General features: G+C 43.6%; 1 protein-coding gene across 1 annotated transcript in view; it reads left to right on the top strand.

Moving 5' to 3' along the window:
- The window catches only part of UBE2G1 (ubiquitin conjugating enzyme E2 G1), a 77,375-nt gene extending 59,596 nt beyond the window's left edge, over window positions 1-17,779 (top strand). Inside the window, exons 3-6 of the mRNA XM_039333960.1 lie at window positions 10,230-10,327; window positions 11,752-11,930; window positions 12,967-13,088; window positions 16,700-17,779. Coding sequence (XP_039189894.1) covers window positions 10,230-10,327; window positions 11,752-11,930; window positions 12,967-13,053 — 364 coding nt within the window. The 3' untranslated portion in view covers window positions 13,054-13,088; window positions 16,700-17,779. The remainder of the gene's footprint in view (window positions 1-10,229; window positions 10,328-11,751; window positions 11,931-12,966; window positions 13,089-16,699) is intronic.
- Window positions 17,780-18,239: the final 460 nt, after the last annotated feature.

Consider the following 18,239-nt stretch of genomic DNA (forward strand, 5'->3'; position numbering starts at 1 on the left):
TACGAGAATACTCCACCTGGGAGCGGTCATAGACACAAAGGAATGCAAGGTGTACCTATCACAGGAACGCCTCAGCAGCATAAAGAAAGCCGTAAAACAGGTAAGCCGCGGTCAGTCAGTGACGCTGGTCTGCCTCTCCCAGCTGCTAGGGAAGATGATATCGACCATAGCAATAGTTCCTTGGGCAAGGCTGCACTCAAGAGAACTGCAATGGTTCATGCTCCCGTTTCAGAGACAACAAATCAGTGCATCCCGGAAGAGGGTAGGCATACCTCTGAGAGTACGACACTCCCTCAGGTGGTGGCTATCTCCAGCTCTCCTCAGGGGGTCCCCCTTCAGGGAACCAGACAGAGTAGTAGTCACAACAGATGCGAGCTTATTCGGCTGGGGAGGCCACTTGGGGACCAAGTGGACACAGGGCCGCTGGTCAGCGGTGGATCTCCGACACAACATAAACTGGCTCGAGCTGCGGGCTATTCACCTAGCGTTAAGGCATTTTCACAGCAGCATAAAAGGCAGGCACGTACTGGTCCTGACGGACAACGTGACAGCCAAGGCCCACATAAACCGTCAGGGGGGCACACACTCTCGCTCGCTCTCGGCCGAGGCCCTCCTACTGGGGGCCTGGGCGGAACAAAATCTGGCCTCCATAAAGGCCGACCACATATCGGGGGAGGCAAACATCCAAGCAGATCTGTTGAGCAGATCAACAATAGATCACTCGGAGTGGCAACTACACCCGAGGATCTTCAGGGAGGTCTGTCACCGCTTCGGGCTTCCCCAGGTGGACCTTTTTGCCTCTCCTTCCAATGCCCACCTAACTCGCTTCTTCTCCCGATTCCCATCCAAGGGAGCAGAGCAGACGGACGCGTTACGGAGCCCATGGCCAAGGGGGCTCCTGTACGCGTTTCCACCCTTACCTCTCCTTCCGGCGGTAGTACGCAAGATTCTGCGGGAAAGGGCCGAGGTAATCCTTGTGGCCCCTTATTGGCCAAGGAGACCTTGGTTCGCAGACTTGAGGAGTCTCTCCCGCACGAATCCATGGCGGATTCCTCCGGAGAGGATCTCCCTCAAGCAGGGGGAGATCTCCCACCCAGAGCCACAATGGCTACAACTAGCCGTCTGGCTCTTGAACGGTCAATTTTAGCCAAGGGGGCTTGCTCACAGGGTGTAATTAGGGTCATACAGGCATCAAGGCGCCCCTCCACGAACCGTATCTACGAGGCCACGTGGAGAAGCTTCCAATCATGGTGCTCTAAACAGGAATTGTTACTCGAAGGGATCACAATTCCCAAGATCCTAGAATTTTTACTAGATGGCCTAGAGAGGGACCTCTCGCCAAACACACTGCGCAGGCAAATCGCCGCCCTCTCAACTATACTTTCTGCCAGCCCCGGTGAATCCTTGGGCAAGCATCCCTTAATACGATCCTTCCTCAAGGGGGCTGCGAACATCAGACCGCCAACCGTGCACAGGTATCCATCGTGGGAACTACCACGAGTACTACAAGCTCTTACCAGAGCGCCCTTCGAACCACTCAAAACATGTGACATTCGCTATCTGACCCATAAGGTAGCATTCTTGGTAGCCATCACGTCAGCTCGGCGGATATCCGAGTTAGCTTCTCTCTCAATGAGGAAGGACCTGTGCCATTTTCACAGGGACAAGGTAGTCCTAAGAATAGACCCTTCATTCATTCCAAAGGTCAACTCCCTTTTTCACAGATCACAGGAAATAGTCCTACCAGACTTCTGTCCAAACCCAGCTCATCCCCTGGAACAACAATGGCACACCTTGGACGTACGCAGGGCACTAAGACATTACATTTCACGCACAGCGGAATTCCGACGCTCGGAAGCGCTTTTCATATCCTTCCACCCTGCTACTAGGGGCCGGAAGGTCTCGTCCTCTACCATCGGTAGGTGGATTAGGGCATGCATCACGGGGGCATACCAGGCGGAGTCCTTGCAAGTCCCCAAGCATATCACGGCCCATTCCACAAGGAGTGCTGCCACCTCAGCAGCATGGGCCATGCAGGCTTCTATTGAAGAGGTATGCAGGGCAGCCACTTGGGCCTCGCCCTCTCCATTCATTCGTCATTACAAAATCGACAGGTACTCCTCTGCAGAGGCCTCCTTCGGTAGGAGGGTTCTCCAGCAGGTGCTAGACCAAAGTTGCACACGGGACCAGTCTATTCCCCAACCCAAGGGACAATAGGCTTTGGTATGTCCCACTGCGTGGATTATCCATCTCCAGTGCTGGAGAAGGGGCGTTGACTTACCTGAACGCCTTTTCTCAGCACGGAGATGGATAATCCACACCCACCCTTATAGACTAGAATAATAGGGTATATTTAGTGGAGCCAAAACGTCTTACTGTCAGTCAATGGCTGCGCTCGAGTCAAGACTAAAGGATCATGGTCCAAGACGGGGCGTGGCAACTTTGGCTGACTGATCTGATTGGCCAGGAATACAGTCTCAACCCACTGCGTGGATTATCCATCTCCGTGCTGAGAAAAGGCGTTCAGGTAAGTCAACGCCCCTTCTGTTAATACAGCTTAGCACTGTGTTGGCTTTTATGGCATCTGCAGCACACTGCTGGCTCATTTTTATGTGATTGTCCACTAGGACTCCGAGATCCCTTTTGCAGTTACTACTACTGGGACAGGTACCACCTCTACTTTATCTGTGAATTTGGTTTTTCTTGCTTAAAAGTAGAAGCTTACTTTTTTCACCATTAATTTTCATTTTGTTAGATAGCGCCCAATGTTCAAGTTTGTCAAGATCCTCCTGTATCTTAAGCCTATCTTCTGAAGTGTTGGCTATTCCTTAGTGTCATCTGCAAATTTTATGAGTTCCCCATATATCCCCTCGTCCAAATCATTGATGTAGTCCAAACTTAGGCACAAAGCCAGCTGAGTGACAGTCACTCTTTCTCAGCCCTAGGAAGGAGGCAATAGCAAACAACTTTCAAAAATATTGGCAAGAAAACAGCAGGGACCTGTTTAGGCAGTTGCCAGAAGCCATTTAAAAAAAAAAGTGAATAGTGTTGAAGTAAACCATATTTAGTTATATTTCCTTATCTTTTCCTTACCTTTTGTATGGTCTGGTTTTATTCCTTTCAGTGCGTAATATTGCTTTATCCCTTGTAAGTGGATATAATGGATATGTATATAGATAGATTTATATTATGCAAATCTTAACCTAACCTTTGCTAAGCCATTACTTTAGTCAGCTCCCTTCTCTCTGAAACCTAATGAGATCCACATGCTGAAACAAAGTTGCATATGAAATGTAACATTTCTTACACATTTGAGAAATATTTGTTTCCAACTCAATGGAATGTTGGAAAGAAATCGTGGAAAGTTGCTTGGGACTGTGTCTAGCTATAGGCAGGATAACTCCAGAAACTGAAATGAATTTGAAAATGAGCCATACAGGAAAAAAAAAATCCACTAAAAAAGCCCATTGTATCCCTATGGGAAAGATAGTTTGCAGCCATTCAGAATATTGCTGACTATTCCACTCTAAGCCACCTTCCTTTTCCCTCCTTGTCATATGGCCCAGAGCAGAGCATGTAGCCAACCCTGTGTTTCCCAGTACACATATACACATAAAACACAGATAGGCATAACTTTAGAGAAGTGCAATACATACATACATACACAAGCAACATCTTACTTTCTAACATTCAAGTAGAACTAATTTACCAACCACAGTAGGCACTGGTGACTCCATTGCTAAGCTACATGATTGTTAAGTGCAACAAAATATGATTGTGACTTGCAGTTTCCTGTCAGCTTCCCCATTGACTTTGTTGGAATCTGACTGTGAGGTTGTAAATGGTGATCTGATCATACAAGGGCAATGCATGCCAGTTGCTGAGCACCCATATCACAATCACATAACTTCAACAACTTTGAGGATTTGTCATAAGTCTTGTTTTTCAGTGCTGTCATAAATCTGAATGTCGCTGAACAAGTGGTCAGTAAGCAAGGACTACCTGTAGTAGCATCTTCTATGGTTTGCTGGTCAAAGAATAGAAAAGAATTTCAGAAGCAATGATTTGTGTGGTTTCTATATTCAAAATAAAAAGATAATTTAAAAAATAATATATCCACAGTTAATCAAATTCTTACAGTTGGTTCTCATTTAATGACCATTCAGTGACCATTTGAATTTACACCTGCACTGTATGACTGGTAGTTAGACCTTACCTCATACTTACAGCCATTGCTGCATCATCCACAGTCACGTGATAGAAATTTGTGACTTTCCCTGCTGATTTCCCTGAATCAAAATCAGAAGTTGCAGGCACATGAACTGCTCACTTAATGACCTGTACGACCCTTGTTTAATGAAGGCAACAGAACTGCTGTCTCTTCATCATGTGTTCCACCCCCCCCCCAGATAATTAAATAATGAATAGTAGGCTCTGTGAATACTAATTATGAGCAAAATTGTAGAACACCAGATAATAGACTTTCCTTAAAAGATTAGAAAGGAGGAAAAGATCAAAATGTTAAAGCACAGAGATAGATACGATAATGATGCTGCAGAAAGATCAAGCTATGAAGCAATTAAACCTCTTAAGCTAAACCATGTACTTTAAAATTAATTTTAAAAAACGCTAAGGAGCAAATCCCATTAAACACAAGCCATACTTTTAAGTAAATTGCAAAAGCTGTCTTCACAGGAACTTCTATCCATTACACTGTAGTGTAAGTCAGGGCTTTTCAACCTTTTCACCGATTGTACCACTTTTAGAATATGGCAACATTCGAGTACCACCAGTTACCCAGCAAGGTGTCAAAAGCTTGATGACCAAAAAAAAAAAAAAAATGGAAAAAGTGATAAAGTACAGGTAGTCCTCAACTTACAACAGTTTGCTTAGTGACTGTTCAAAATTACAACAGCACTGGAAAAAGTGACTTAATGATCATTTTTCACACTTATGACCATTGCAGCATCCCCAGGGTCATGTGATTTACATTCAGATGATTGGCAACCAATTCTTATTTATGATGGTCACATTGTTCCAGAGTCATGTGATCACCTTTTGCAACCTTGTGATAAGCAAAGTTAGTGGGGAAACCAGATTCACTGAACAACCATGTTACTAGTTTAATCTCTCTCCTTTTTTTCTCTCCCTCTCTTTCTTTCTCCCTTTCTCTTTCCCTCTCTCCCTCTCTTTCACCCTCCCTGTCTCTTTTTCTCTCCCTGTCTCCCTTTCTTTTTCTCTCTTCCTGTCTCCCTTTCTCTCTCCCTCCTTTCTCTCTCTCCCTCTTTCTCCCTCTCCTCTTTCTCTTTCTCTCTCTCTCCCTTTTTCTCTCTCTCCCTCTCCCTCCTTTCTCTCCCTCTTTCTCCCTCTCCTCTTTCTCTCTCTCTCTTTCTCTCTCTCTCCTTTTTTTTCTCTCTCCCTCTCCCTCCTTCTTTCTCTCTCTCCCTCTTTCTCCCTCTCCTCTTTCTCTCCCTCTTTCTCTCTCTCTCTCTCTTTTTCTCTCTCCCTATTTCTCTTTCCCTCTTTCTCTCCCTCTCTCTATTTCTCTCTCCCTCTCAAAGATTCTTAAAATCCTTAAAAGTTATGCTTGGGTGGAAGAGTTTTTCTTTTACATATGGGGCAGGTGGGGCCGACATTCACAGGCAGGCAGGACCCAGCCCGCCGAGCTGCCACCTCCCCGTCGCCCTCCATGCCAGCTAGCTCAGTGTCCAGACCTCCCAGCTGATGGGAGGTGCCGCAACGGCCTCCCAGCCGCCTGCTTCTTTGGCTGGAGCAGTTGCCAGGGCTTGCATGGTCGCCGGCTGCGGGGGGCGTGTCAGCAGACCTTGGGGGCTATGCAAGCCCTGGCAACTGCTCCAGCCAAAGAAGCAGGTGGTTGGGAGGCCGCCAAGGCGACAAGCTCCTGCGCCCGTCAGCTGGCAGCCCCTGGACCTGCGCCTGTCAGCTGGAATGTCAGGCAATGCTTTGGTCAGTGCGGAGGGCAAAGGGGAGGCCGCCGCAGCGCAGAACTCCTGCACCCGTCAACTGGCGACCTCCAGACCTGCGCCAGTCAGCTGGGAGGTCTGGCGACGGAGCTGGCTGGTGTGGAGGGCAATGGGGAGGCGGTGGCTCGGCAGGCAGGGTCCTGCCTGCCCACAAATGTCGGGCCCACCCGCCCCATCTGTAAAAGAAAAAAATCTTCCACCCAAGCATAACTCCAGCAGTTCTGTGCCACAGAGGCTTGAGATACGGAGGCGCGGGACGCAGAGCGGTGGGGTGCTGTGGGAGGCGGCAGGACGGGGGGGATTACCTGCATCCTGCCAGTCGAATTCTGAAAGCCTGCCTGAATGAAGAATTTTAGGGGGTGTTGAAAGCGAGACAGACTGAGGGCTGTATTAAGACCATAGAGATGGCTGCATAAGGAGAGTGGAAGGGAGGCGAATTTGGGGTGGAGCAGAAAACACGGGGGTGGGGGAAGGCATTAGGAAATAAGCACCAAGGTACATGGTGCCTTGCAAGGGATTCCCCAGTGTTCCGCAATTGTTTTTCCTCTCTCCTCTGCGCGAAAAAAATCTGAAACCAGGTGTTCCTGTGAGGTGGCACAGGAGGTTCTTGGGAGAGGCGAGGACAAGCTTGGCATTTTCTCTCTCCCAATCCTCTTCCTCTTCTTCACCCCCTTCCCCGGCCTGTCTGTGATCTGAGCTCGCGGCTCTGTGGCTTTTCTTTGCCTAGCCTAATCAAGCTTTCTTCTGCCCACCCCATTCCCGGGAATGCCGAGGAGATACAGCAGAAACACATGAATTGGGATTGTGGCGCCCTTGGGAAGCTGATCATGCTTTGAACCTTAGGAGAGGAGGAGGAGTCCCTTCCTCCTTCACTCCCTCTCTCCCTGTCAAGCCCCGGCGGTCTGGGGGAGGGGTCGAGGACAACGTGTGGGGTAGCAAAGGAGACCGGCGTCTGGCGTCGAGGCCAGACCTCCCAGCTGACAAGCACAAGTTCAGGGGGTCACCAGCTGACAGGCTCAGGAGTTCAGCGCTGCAGTGGCCTCCCCTTCACTGATCTGAGTGCACGAGAAGTCAAACTAGTTGCTGCACAATGAGTCCCTGGGAGGGCGGGGCCTTGTTCTGCACCTGCGCTCTTCACGCGCCTCCTGCAGGGCACATTCGGTAAAGTTCGTGCAGGCTGCCGCCAAGCAGCATATTTTCCACAAACAAGTGAGGTGAGAAGGAGCGGAGCGGGGGGGAAGGAAGGTGACACCGCGGGGGGAGAGGAAGGCAACGCCGCGTACCACCAGCCAGTTGGTCGCGTACCACAAGTGGTACGCGTACCACCGGTTGACAAGCCCCGGTATAAGTCATAGATACAAGAAATACCATTTTTTTAATCTAGTCACAGAAACACCGCACATAACTCCAGTAGACTCCTTAACTATAAATTAATAGTGGTTCAGCAGTTTAAATGTTGAGCAGAACCTGAGTCTGAATTACATAAAAGTAAAGTGATATATAAAGATAATGCAAATATTCATATAAGTAGGATAGCAGGCAAAATGAACCTTGCAACTTAGGGTTTTGTATATATTTTTTTCTGATTTTCATCATTTAGCATACATAGCATGCTCTTGGTGCCATCCTAGGCTTAAAAAATTGAGATCTGGATGTCTAGATGTGGTTTCAGTAACAAAGATTATCCATTTTATGACTGTTTCCAAAACAGGAAATGACAGCTCAATCTTTTGTCTGTAAGATTACATGTTAATTGTGATAAATAATGAGTGTACGATAGGACCTTATATTGATAATATCACTTTCTTAAAGTGCATGTCTTATTACTATTACTACTTGACAAGAACAAGTTCAGGCATTTGTCATTATGCTTATTCATTTAATACCCCCCTACATACCAAATGCTGTTTTAGGCACTCTGCCAGTAAATTTGTAGTTTGATTTAACAGATGATGAGAGTACAAATGCATGTGGCCCAACAACATCTTTTATGCAACAAATGTTTCCTAGACTGTACCATAGAAACCCTTTTATTCCAAATGCAGGGAAGCTTTTTGTTTATTTAATCTGTATTGCTGTAGGCTACACTGGAAATGTTCTTCAAATATTTAGGTTTTGCTTTTAATCCTTATCCACAAGTTGAGACTTAACGTACACATCTTTATTTACCTTTCCTTTGTTTGGGGCCATATCTGAATTTCATTATATCACTGAGAAAAAGTTTGGTAAAAGTAGAGATTTCTGGAAGATAATTTTTCTACTTGTACTAAGCTACGGTTCTAGGAAGTTAGATAGAAGGCAAAAAGGCCTCAAGAGTATTTTTCCCTTGCATGGTTGTCCTGGGTTTTAAGAACCTTGTAGATCTGTTCTGACCTTAATACTTTTGGAAATACATTTGATGGGAAAATGACAAGAGAATCGTTCTGAACCGGCTTCCAAGGGTTGGGATACCCCACCAAGAAAGAAAGCCTACTTGCTTCTTTTTCTGTGTACTTCATGACAGTCAAAATATTTTTATTCAGCAGGCGGTTGATGTATAAGCTTGTTTTATTCTTTAATTATGTGGGTTTGTTTAGTGTTCTACATTAGCACACTGCTGTCTTTCAAAAGACACAGTGCTTATTTGTTTGTGATCTATACTATAGATCTTCAGTCCATGTCTAGAGATTTATTTGTGATGTTATCATTTATACTGAGATATAGTACAGATTTGTTAGTACTCTCCCTCTTCAGTGAGCTGCCAATCAACCTGGACCATGATGGTATCTGTTTCTTAAAATGGGTGTTTCTCTTTGGCTTCTGTTGTCTGTCTGCCTGATTGCAGTTGTCACCATATGTGTGTAACATCTGCCTAGATTTTAGCCAAATCTCATGTGATTTTAAGGGAGGCATTATCATTCCATTCACTGTATAGGACGGGTGTCAAACTCCCAATGTCACGTGATGTGTCACGACATATTGTGACTTTTTTTCCATTGCCAGCAATAATGGGGTGGGTGCGGTTTCAGCATGATGTATCCTGCCCGCAGGCCAGCAGTTTGACACCCCTGGTATAGGATTTCCTTTCTACAATAAATGGGCTTCTTGTTCATCCTTGTGTGTTACTTCACAACCATGAAGAAGAATGACAAACTGCTCCTGATTTTCATTCTTCAAATGTTTATCTAGACCAGGGATGTCAAACTGCCGGCCCACAGGCCAGACGCATCATGCAGAAGCCGTGCCCACCCCATTGCCGGCAATGGCAAAACAGTCCCGATATGTTGCGCGACATCACGTGACATTGCGAGTCTGACATGTCTGATCTAGGCATTCATACAAACTACTATTTTCCTTTAGGTTTGGAGAGATACTCCTTTAACAGAAACATTGTGGGGAGGGTATGATTTTTTTTTTTTTAAGGCAAACATTTTGGTTGTACAGTAGCTTTCCCCAACTTGGGTGCCCTTCAATTGTGTGAATTTCAGCTCCCAAAATACTGAGTGAATATGGCCATTGCTAAGAATTTTGGTAATTGAATTTTGAGCCATAGGTTGTGGAAGTCTGCTTTATACCATACCAAATGAGTTTCTGCACATGCTCAAAAACTCATGTGCAAATTCAGAAATGACTGCCCAAAGTTGCAGGTAAACAACCTACTGTTTTCAATTTGTTGGTGGACTATTGGGCCATTGATATTTTTTCATGGGTTTTTAATCTTCATGTTGGCTGTGATTCTTTATTCGTTAGTTAGACTAGCAATTTAGTTTATGTCTTTGCCAGGATAAAGAGTGGAAAGCAAAAAAGGAAGGCAACAGTAATTTAAAAAACTGTTCAGTGTATGTTTTATGATATGTAAGAGTCTGTTTTCTTTGTACATATCATTTTGGTAATATATACTATTGGTAACAAATGTACATAAATTTGGTTTGAGAATAGTTGATTAAAGATCAGAATCTTTTAACATTTATACTTTGATATAAATTCCATTTAAAATCAGTGGATGTTTGCATTACAGAGCACAGTAGTTTAATTATGAAATAATGAATTTAGATTACGGTAAATACTTCATGGTTCTGCCTTATGAAATTTCAGTAATTCCCACTGAGGAAGTATTGAATATACGGGAAGCAATTTAAAGGATTAAAACATCTATTTAATCAATAATCAGTCTTTTGGATGTTGTAGTGACTTTTCAAGCCAACAAATAACTTAAGGCTTTGACATTTTGACGTTGATTACTGAAAATATTCTTAATTTCTTTAGTGAAGGCGGTGTCTTCAAGGCTCATCTTACTTTCCCAAAAGATTATCCTCTCAGGCCGCCAAAAATGAAATTTATCACAGAAATATGGCATCCAAATGGTAAGATATTATGTCTTATAAAATGCTATTTTCTCTCTTCTATTTGGAATGAATGTGAACTACATTAGAATCACTGTGGGAAATTACTAGAAAGGAATGTCATATTTGGTCCAGAAGAATATCTTCCCTGAAATCAAGATGGACCAGATATGCTTTTGTGAAATAAAGACTGTAGAAGACTATACACTATTTTCTCCTTAATATCCACTATTATGATCCCCTGAAAATTATGACATCCATCTGAGTGCTGCCATTGTGGTGCTAGAGAAAAGGGGTTTCATAGAAATTTAATATGAATTTTTGAAATGTCAAGCCCAGTAAACTGTTTTACTGTATTACACTGTACACCGTCTGTTGAAGTTAAGACTTGTGACCTCAGAAATTGTATTATAGTATTATAATAACTTGCTCCATGGGCATATGGGTTTTGGTGGCTGCTGAGCTGATCTAGCTGTGGTAAGAGCCAGCAGACCCGTTGTTCCTGCCAGGTATATAAACGTTGGGGACTAGAGCTCCGGGGGGGGGGGGGAATACCCACCTCCTCACTTACTGGTGGACATGCTGCCAGTCTAACCCAAAAATTGGAGAGAGAGAGAGAGAGAGAGAGAGAGAGAGAGAGAGAGAGAGAGAGAGAAAGAAAAGGTCTGTACAAAATAGAGTAGAGTGGTGTTAGAGAAAAGTGGGAGAAGTGTGAAGAGTCTTGTTCCCAGTTGGGAAGAGAGAAGAAAAGTCCAGAGGTGGCTTCCCTGGAAGAAGGAAGTGAAAACCCAGAAGGACAAGAGCTCCACCCAAGACCCAACAACAAAATGGAGCGAATTGGCTGGCTACAGGAGGCGGTAGCATCCACAACCCAAGAAGGAAAGTTTGAGATTGGCTTTTGGTGAGGAAGCCCTGTTTGCTGGGAAATAACTAGGCAAAAGACTTTGAGAGAGGCTCTTCCCCAAGAGAGAAGCAGTAGGTGTTCAGCTGAGCAATTCCAGGTACAGGTAACACCACCTGAGCACGCTATAGTAAATTTTAGCCACTCTCTTGTCAAACCCATGAATGAGAGATAAAGAGGGCGAGAAAAGGGGAGGAAGAGAAGAGATAGAGGGGGAAAATCTCTTACAGGAAGATTTGAGAGGAAACGTGACATTGGATATTGTGTTGTATATACCTATTGTAAATGTCTGCTGTATAGAACATCACTGTAAAAAGCATAAAGGCCTTCACTGTCATGTTTTCCTGTTAGTTGCCAGCCTTGCAAAACAATACACCTCCAATTCAAAAAAAGAACTGTGTCACTCTGTGACATTCCATAATATTGGCACGATGGATTGAGGATCGTGACTGAAAACTGGCTCACAGCTGATCTTTGCAGTTATCTAAAATATCTTTGCTGCTACACTCTGCCTCTGAATGATCTTCCCTTTCTTTCTTTGTAGTTGACAAAAATGGTGATGTCTGTATTTCTATCCTTCATGAACCTGGTGAAGACAAGTATGGCTATGAGAAACCTGAAGAACGCTGGCTTCCCATTCATACGGTGGAAACCATAATGATTAGTGTAATTTCTATGCTGGCAGATCCCAACGGTGATTCTCCTGCTAATGTTGATGCAGCGGTATGACTCTTATAAATAAAAATGTTCCTACCATTGCTACAAGAAATTAGGAATTAATTTGAGTCCTTGACTAACAGATTTCCTCTGTAATAAATATTCTCTTAATAAGAGAGACAGGGCTTGAACTAAAAAAAGTGTGTTTAATAGTGTTAATGTTCTGATTTTGGGTGGCTTACTGGAATAAAATCCAAAACCCAATATACCCCACCGCTGGCAACAGCATCCAAGCAAACCACTTAATGGGTTCCATGGAATCCTTTAAATATTTTGACCTTTTAAGGCCCCATATTGTTCAATGCCAGATTCTCTGAGAGACCACCTCTCCCAGTTTACATCTACCCATTCCATCATGTCCAGCAGGAGAGGCATGTTGTGGGTCCTGTTAACCAAAGGGCATTGTTTGGTGGGGCCTAAGAAGAGAGTCTTTTCTGCCGTGATACCCACCCTCTGGAATATTATTCCTCCTGAAGTGAGATTGGTCCCAACTCTATTAGCCTTCTAAAAGGCCTTTAAAACTTGCTTCTGCTAGATTTGTGGATCCCATGGAAGAATGGGCCCTGTGAAATGGCTGTATTGTATGTAAATTTGGAATGCTCTCTCCCCGCCGCTTGTCCCAAAGGTGCTTTTTTCATAAGGCAACTGGGTTTTCTTGTTTTTCTTGAAGATGTTTCGCTTCTCATCCAAGAAGCTTCCTCATCTCTGACTGGATGGTGGGGAATGGCAGGATTTATACTCCTTGCAGACAACTGGTCGTTTGCATTCTTTTAGCCTCTTGTTTCTATATTTTTTAAACTGTTATTTAATTGTATATTAATGGTTTTGTTTTTATTTTTGATTTGTTCAAGACGGAATTGCAAATTATACTTACTATGAACAAATTAAATGTAGGCTTAATTCATTGAAGATGTTAGTTGAAATATCACATGTTACTTTTTTCTCTTAAACAATATAAGAAAATAATGGGTATTTTTCTCAGGAGGTTGGGGAGACAATGCATGTTTTAAACAGTTTTCAAAATCTGTATTTTAATTCACAGAAAGAATGGAGGGAAGATAGAAATGGAGAATTTAAAAGAAAAGTTGCCCGCTGTGTAAGAAAAAGCCAAGAAACTGCTTTTGAGTGACACTTAATTCAGTTAGTAGCTTCACTTTTTTCAGGGTAAGTAATTTAACTGAAAATTACAGTTTTAACAGGAAATACTACAAGGTAGCATCATAAATATTACCTTTACATGCTGAGTGTTCCCCAGACAATAAGGAAAGATAGATCTCATACTTATATGGGAAATCTCTGACCCATGAGGACCAGTACTTCACAGGGCAGCTAAGCATAGGAAACAAGTGGCTGATTATAATACTGTTTTACAAAACTATAATATTTAGAGTGTTAATTTTTCCATAAAAACATTTTGTCTAATATTATATCTCCAGTGTTGTAGAAGCTCATTTGCTTTATCTAATTCTCAGAGAATAGGTTACATTTATTTATCACTGTCTTCATAGTAGTTATAAGTGCTAATACTAATCTTGTAGCTGATATTTTTTTAAAAAATCAAGATATTGGCACTTAACTCTGAAAACTAAACATACAAATTTAGATTTACATATATGTGTGTGTATTAATGGTATTTGGGAATGACCTTGGGAGCTAGGATGAAGAGGTACAGCCTAGACAATTGCAAAAAGTGTCTCAGCCCACAGAAGGAAAAGGAGCATGGGAAACATCTCAGGAGGGACATTCCCCGGTTTTCTGGAAAGTAAAAGGTGGGGAGAAATTCTTTCAGACTTGCAAGATTCTGTTACTGTAACCTTACAATAAAGGTAATGTTACCGTGTTTCCCCGAAAGTAAGACACTGTCTTACTTTCTTTTGGGCTCTGAAGTAAGCAGAGTGTTTTACTTTCGGGGAGGGCTTACTTTTTGCCGGTACTGGCACCAGTAGGCCATGAGCATGCGGGGGTGGGGCAGGACCTGTGCATGGGGTGGAGAAGCAACGCAGCGGTTTTAGCATGGTGGTGGACTAGTTGCTTCCCTCCCTGTGCCAGACACCTGCCGAAGCCACGTAGGGTAAGATTTCCGCCCCCGCCCAGATGCCCTCACCTCCCCCAAACTTTTTACTAGCCTGCCTTTCATCTGCATTCTGTTTCTCCGTTTGCTTCTCAGCCTTTGCCGCGTGTTTGTGGGACTATTAGTAAAAAAAAAAAAAAAAAGGTTCCATCAGACTTTCTAACTTCTCACGAGATCTCAAGAAGTTAGAAAGTCTGATGGAACATTTTTTTTAACCAATAGTCCCACAAACATGCGGCGAAGGCTGAGAAGCAAATGGAGAAATGGAATGCAGCTGAAACGCAGATTAGTAAAAGAAACGCTTGGGGGAGGCAAGGGCATCTGGGCGAGGGCGGGCACGGAAACCTTATCTTGCACGGTGGCGGGAGGATGGGGCGCATGCCCTTCTTGTGCAAGGCTAGGCCCTGTAGACCTGGGGCAGCTGTGCTAGGTGGCGGTGGACAGGGTGTTGAGGTGGGGGCCAGCCGGCCAGCCAAAACAGCAGGTGGAGCGCCAGAGGGTCGGGGAGGGAGGGTGCTGAAGTGGGCGGTTGGGCCATTGGCAAGAGCAACGTGACTCAGCAGAAAGCGGCCTCGGAACAAGTGGGGCAGGTAAGGAAAGAAATCCTTGCTCCCTCCAGGAATTCCCTTTCTTTCCTTTGCCTGACTGCCAGCCCCATGCCATTTCTCTTTCACGATCCGCCGCTGCATGCAAGGAAACGAATTTTTTTGGGGGGGGGGAAGGTCAATCAATCTATTCCAGCTTCTCGCGAAAGATCTTGCGAAGTTGGAATTGATTGATCGACCTTTTGTTTCCTTGCACGCAGTGGCAGCAGATCGTGAAGGAGAAACAGCATGGGGCTGGGAGTCAGGTAAGGAAAGAAAGACAGAGAAATCAGAAAAGAGAACAGAAAAGAGAACTTCGCAGCTCTGCCTACAGTGCCACCAAAGCTGTAGCTGAATGGGCAGATGAGGGGGGAACCTGCCCCACTTGTTCCATGGCTGTTTTCGGCCGAGCCGCATTGCAGCGGCTTTGGGCGCAATGCACAGCAAACAGCCGCGTCACACCAAAACCAGCCGTTTGCTGCCTCGCGTGTTGTGCCCAATGCCACTGCCATGAGGCCATGGAACAAGCCGGGTGGAGGTAAGGAACCGGTATACCGGATCCCCTCTCCCCCATCGGCTTCGCCTCGTCACAGAGGCCGTCCGTGCAGGCCCTTAAGTAGGGCTTACTTTCAGGGAGGGTTTCTATTAGGCCCACCCACCCCCCAAAATCAGCTGGGGCTTTCTTTCGGGGGCGGGTTTACTTTCGGGGAAACACGGTAGTAGTCATGGTTTGTGCTTCTTGTTTGGACTACCTCAAAATACTGAGAACAAGTTGTTTCTTCGCTTGGATTTGGGGGGGGGCATATGAGTCTCTCAATCTGATGGGTAAAGTTTCCTGCTTTACCTTATTTAACGTAGTTCTTCAAGATTACCTCAATAATTGAATTGGTTTAAGATTCACCGTGTTGTACAGATTATGGGACTTTTAATATCTTGTATGTGAGAAAACAGTTTAAACCAGTGATGGTAAAATTTTGGGCTCGTTATACCAAAAATTCAGAAAATGCCTAACTTGACTCTGCTGTCATGTCACACACAGAGACGCATACACACAGACACCTCCCAAACAAAAGAGAAACAATTCTCTTATCTCCATCTGATGTATACCACCCTAAACAGCCGCACTCAATGGCAGTGCTGAGGCTGGGCCTGAAGTAGAAGCCCGACCTCAGCTTCAGCCCTGGCACCATCACTACCACTCAGAAAGGCTGCCTTGTACCATTCCCCAAGGTGGTGTGCAGGTCTTGGGGCAATGGCATGATTGCCCCACAACCCAGTGCTTCCTAGGATCTGCACACATCACTTATCTTGAGGTAGTGTTCTCTTTCTATTGACAGCCCCCATGGCTTATCTGAGGCTGCTGCAGGTCACACAAGGCTTTTGTTCTTGAAGTGTCTTCAGAGAATATTCTTCCATAGCCTCTGCAGCCTCCCAAAACCATACGAAAGCATACCCTATTTGAAAGCACACCCTGTTCTCATAGGACTGCCGGAGGTCCAGAGAGCTCATCCCACTCTCACATGGCCTCCACAGCTCCCCAAAATTGCACAAGTACAAGATGTGCTTTCAAGAATAATTGGGTGTTGGTGAACGTTGGTGTGTCACCCAGGATATTGTGGCATGTCATCTTTGACATCCGTGTCATACATTCACATCACTGGTTTAAATATATGGCCTTTCACTTCGCCAATGAAGATAGTCTTATATTTAACACCTTTTCCTGCGTAATTTGAGCATTGATACATTTCACTAATGCAATATTTCAGCTTATTGCATGAATAGTCAAGTCAGTAAAAGTGCTTTTAATTAGATGTTTTAAATGGAGTTAGCAAATGGACTTTTATGGCAGTGCAACACTATAGTTTTACAAATTAGTAGTTAAAAATTCACATGCCCTAAATATTTAACTGCAAAGGGTGCTTAGTGAGTTAGAGAAGCCTAGGGGTAAATGAATTAGAACTCTGAATAGTAGTTCAGTTGCTGATCATGGAAGTTAACTGTCTAATAAAAACTTTCTGGGGATTCTCATATTAATATATGTTGGAAGTACTAAAGATATATGAAGATTCATATGAAATCTAGGTACCATGGCTGACGATTCTCTCTTCTTTTGTCTGTAGGTTTCCAATTGAGGAATATGGCACTGTTTTTCCTGCACTCTACCCACCTATTGCTGGACTTCTGTTTATACCAAGTTGGCAGACACTGGCAAGAACTCGGCTGCAATAAAACAAGGCAGTTATTAATGCTGACAAGGAGTCTAACAAGTGCCAACAAAGATTTGTGCATTTTGAAAACTAATGGGACTGCTTTAACCTTCAGGAAGAATTGTAAAGATGTGTACATAGCACAACATGATCCGGATAATATATATACTGTTCATGTACATCCACAAATACACCTTGTACCAAATAATGCTGTCTTGTAGTTAGAATAAGAATCGTGTAAATTCTAAAGATTTTTAGCAGATTCTTTTTTCCTCCACTCCAATTCATGGGGTTCTTTTCTTATGACCCTTTTCTCAAATTTTCTCATGAAGCATGTTGGACTAAAAGAAATTAGGATTAAAAAAAACCTCCATTTTAACTTTCCTTTTCAGCCATTAAAGCTTCATTAAAAATCTCACTTTAATAAAAATTTAATACCTTTGTAACTTCCTTCCCCTCAACATTTTTTGGGAATACATTAATAAAACATTGAGATCTCTCATTTGATTCTGATGATAAGCATTGTCATCAGGTGATGCATTTATTCTCCTTACGTTTTTACCTAGCTGTGCTCATCTTTTGGCTTGGATGCAGCAATAAGATTTTACAGCCATGAATTATGCTTGAGCCTACTAGTTGTTCCCAAAAGGGCTGAGAGCATTCGCTTTGAAAGTGGTCAGCTGTGTAAGTTAGCTCAATATAGGTTGAACCACTTTTTTATTTCTTGCCTGATTTGAAGTTGGATAGATAAAAGCATGCAGAGCTATAGGCTTCAAGTGAGTTCTGGTTTTGCTATCATATACTCTTCCCCTATCTCACATCTTCTTTTTCCTCTTTTTTTTTTTTTTTTTTTTTTTTTGCATTCTGGTCCCATACAGATTTTCCTCACTTAATGTATAAAGAGAAATTGCAATGTATATTTTCATGTAACTTGATTTTGGAATTCTGTCACCTTCTGTAGTGAGTTCTTCCAAAATATAAATTTTTCCAATAGTTTTGTGTCAAGTTGGCTGTCTGCACTTTAAAAAATGAGAACACATTTTCAGAGAGCCTTAACCGATTTAGATTGCAAATCCTTGTCAATGAGCATTGACAAATCCTATGTATTCCATGCACTACAGTTGGACTGTTGACTGGGTCAAAGACTTGCTAATGAGAGTTCTGTGAACCCAATGTGTATCCTTTATAGTATAGCCTTAGCAATTGCATTAGATGATGAAGCATCATATTTGAGGAGGATAAAGCAGAATGTTCTTTTATAGATTCCCTCCCATTAATGATTTATGCAGATTTTTCATTTCCTTAAAATTTGCTCAAGAGTTCTAGGTGACTCTGCAAAGCAAATTAGCAGGTGACAGGAAGATTAGAGATTCTTGTATGAGAGGATATATCCGTATAATATATTCCTTGTATTTTGCTGCAGATGATATAATACATTAATGCTGATTTAGAA

This window comes from Crotalus tigris, unplaced genomic scaffold, assembly GCF_016545835.1.
Source record: "Crotalus tigris isolate CLP2741 ecotype Arizona unplaced genomic scaffold, ASM1654583v1 scf7180000024514.4999324561:1519799, whole genome shotgun sequence".
Lineage (NCBI taxonomy): Eukaryota > Metazoa > Chordata > Lepidosauria > Squamata > Viperidae > Crotalus > Crotalus tigris.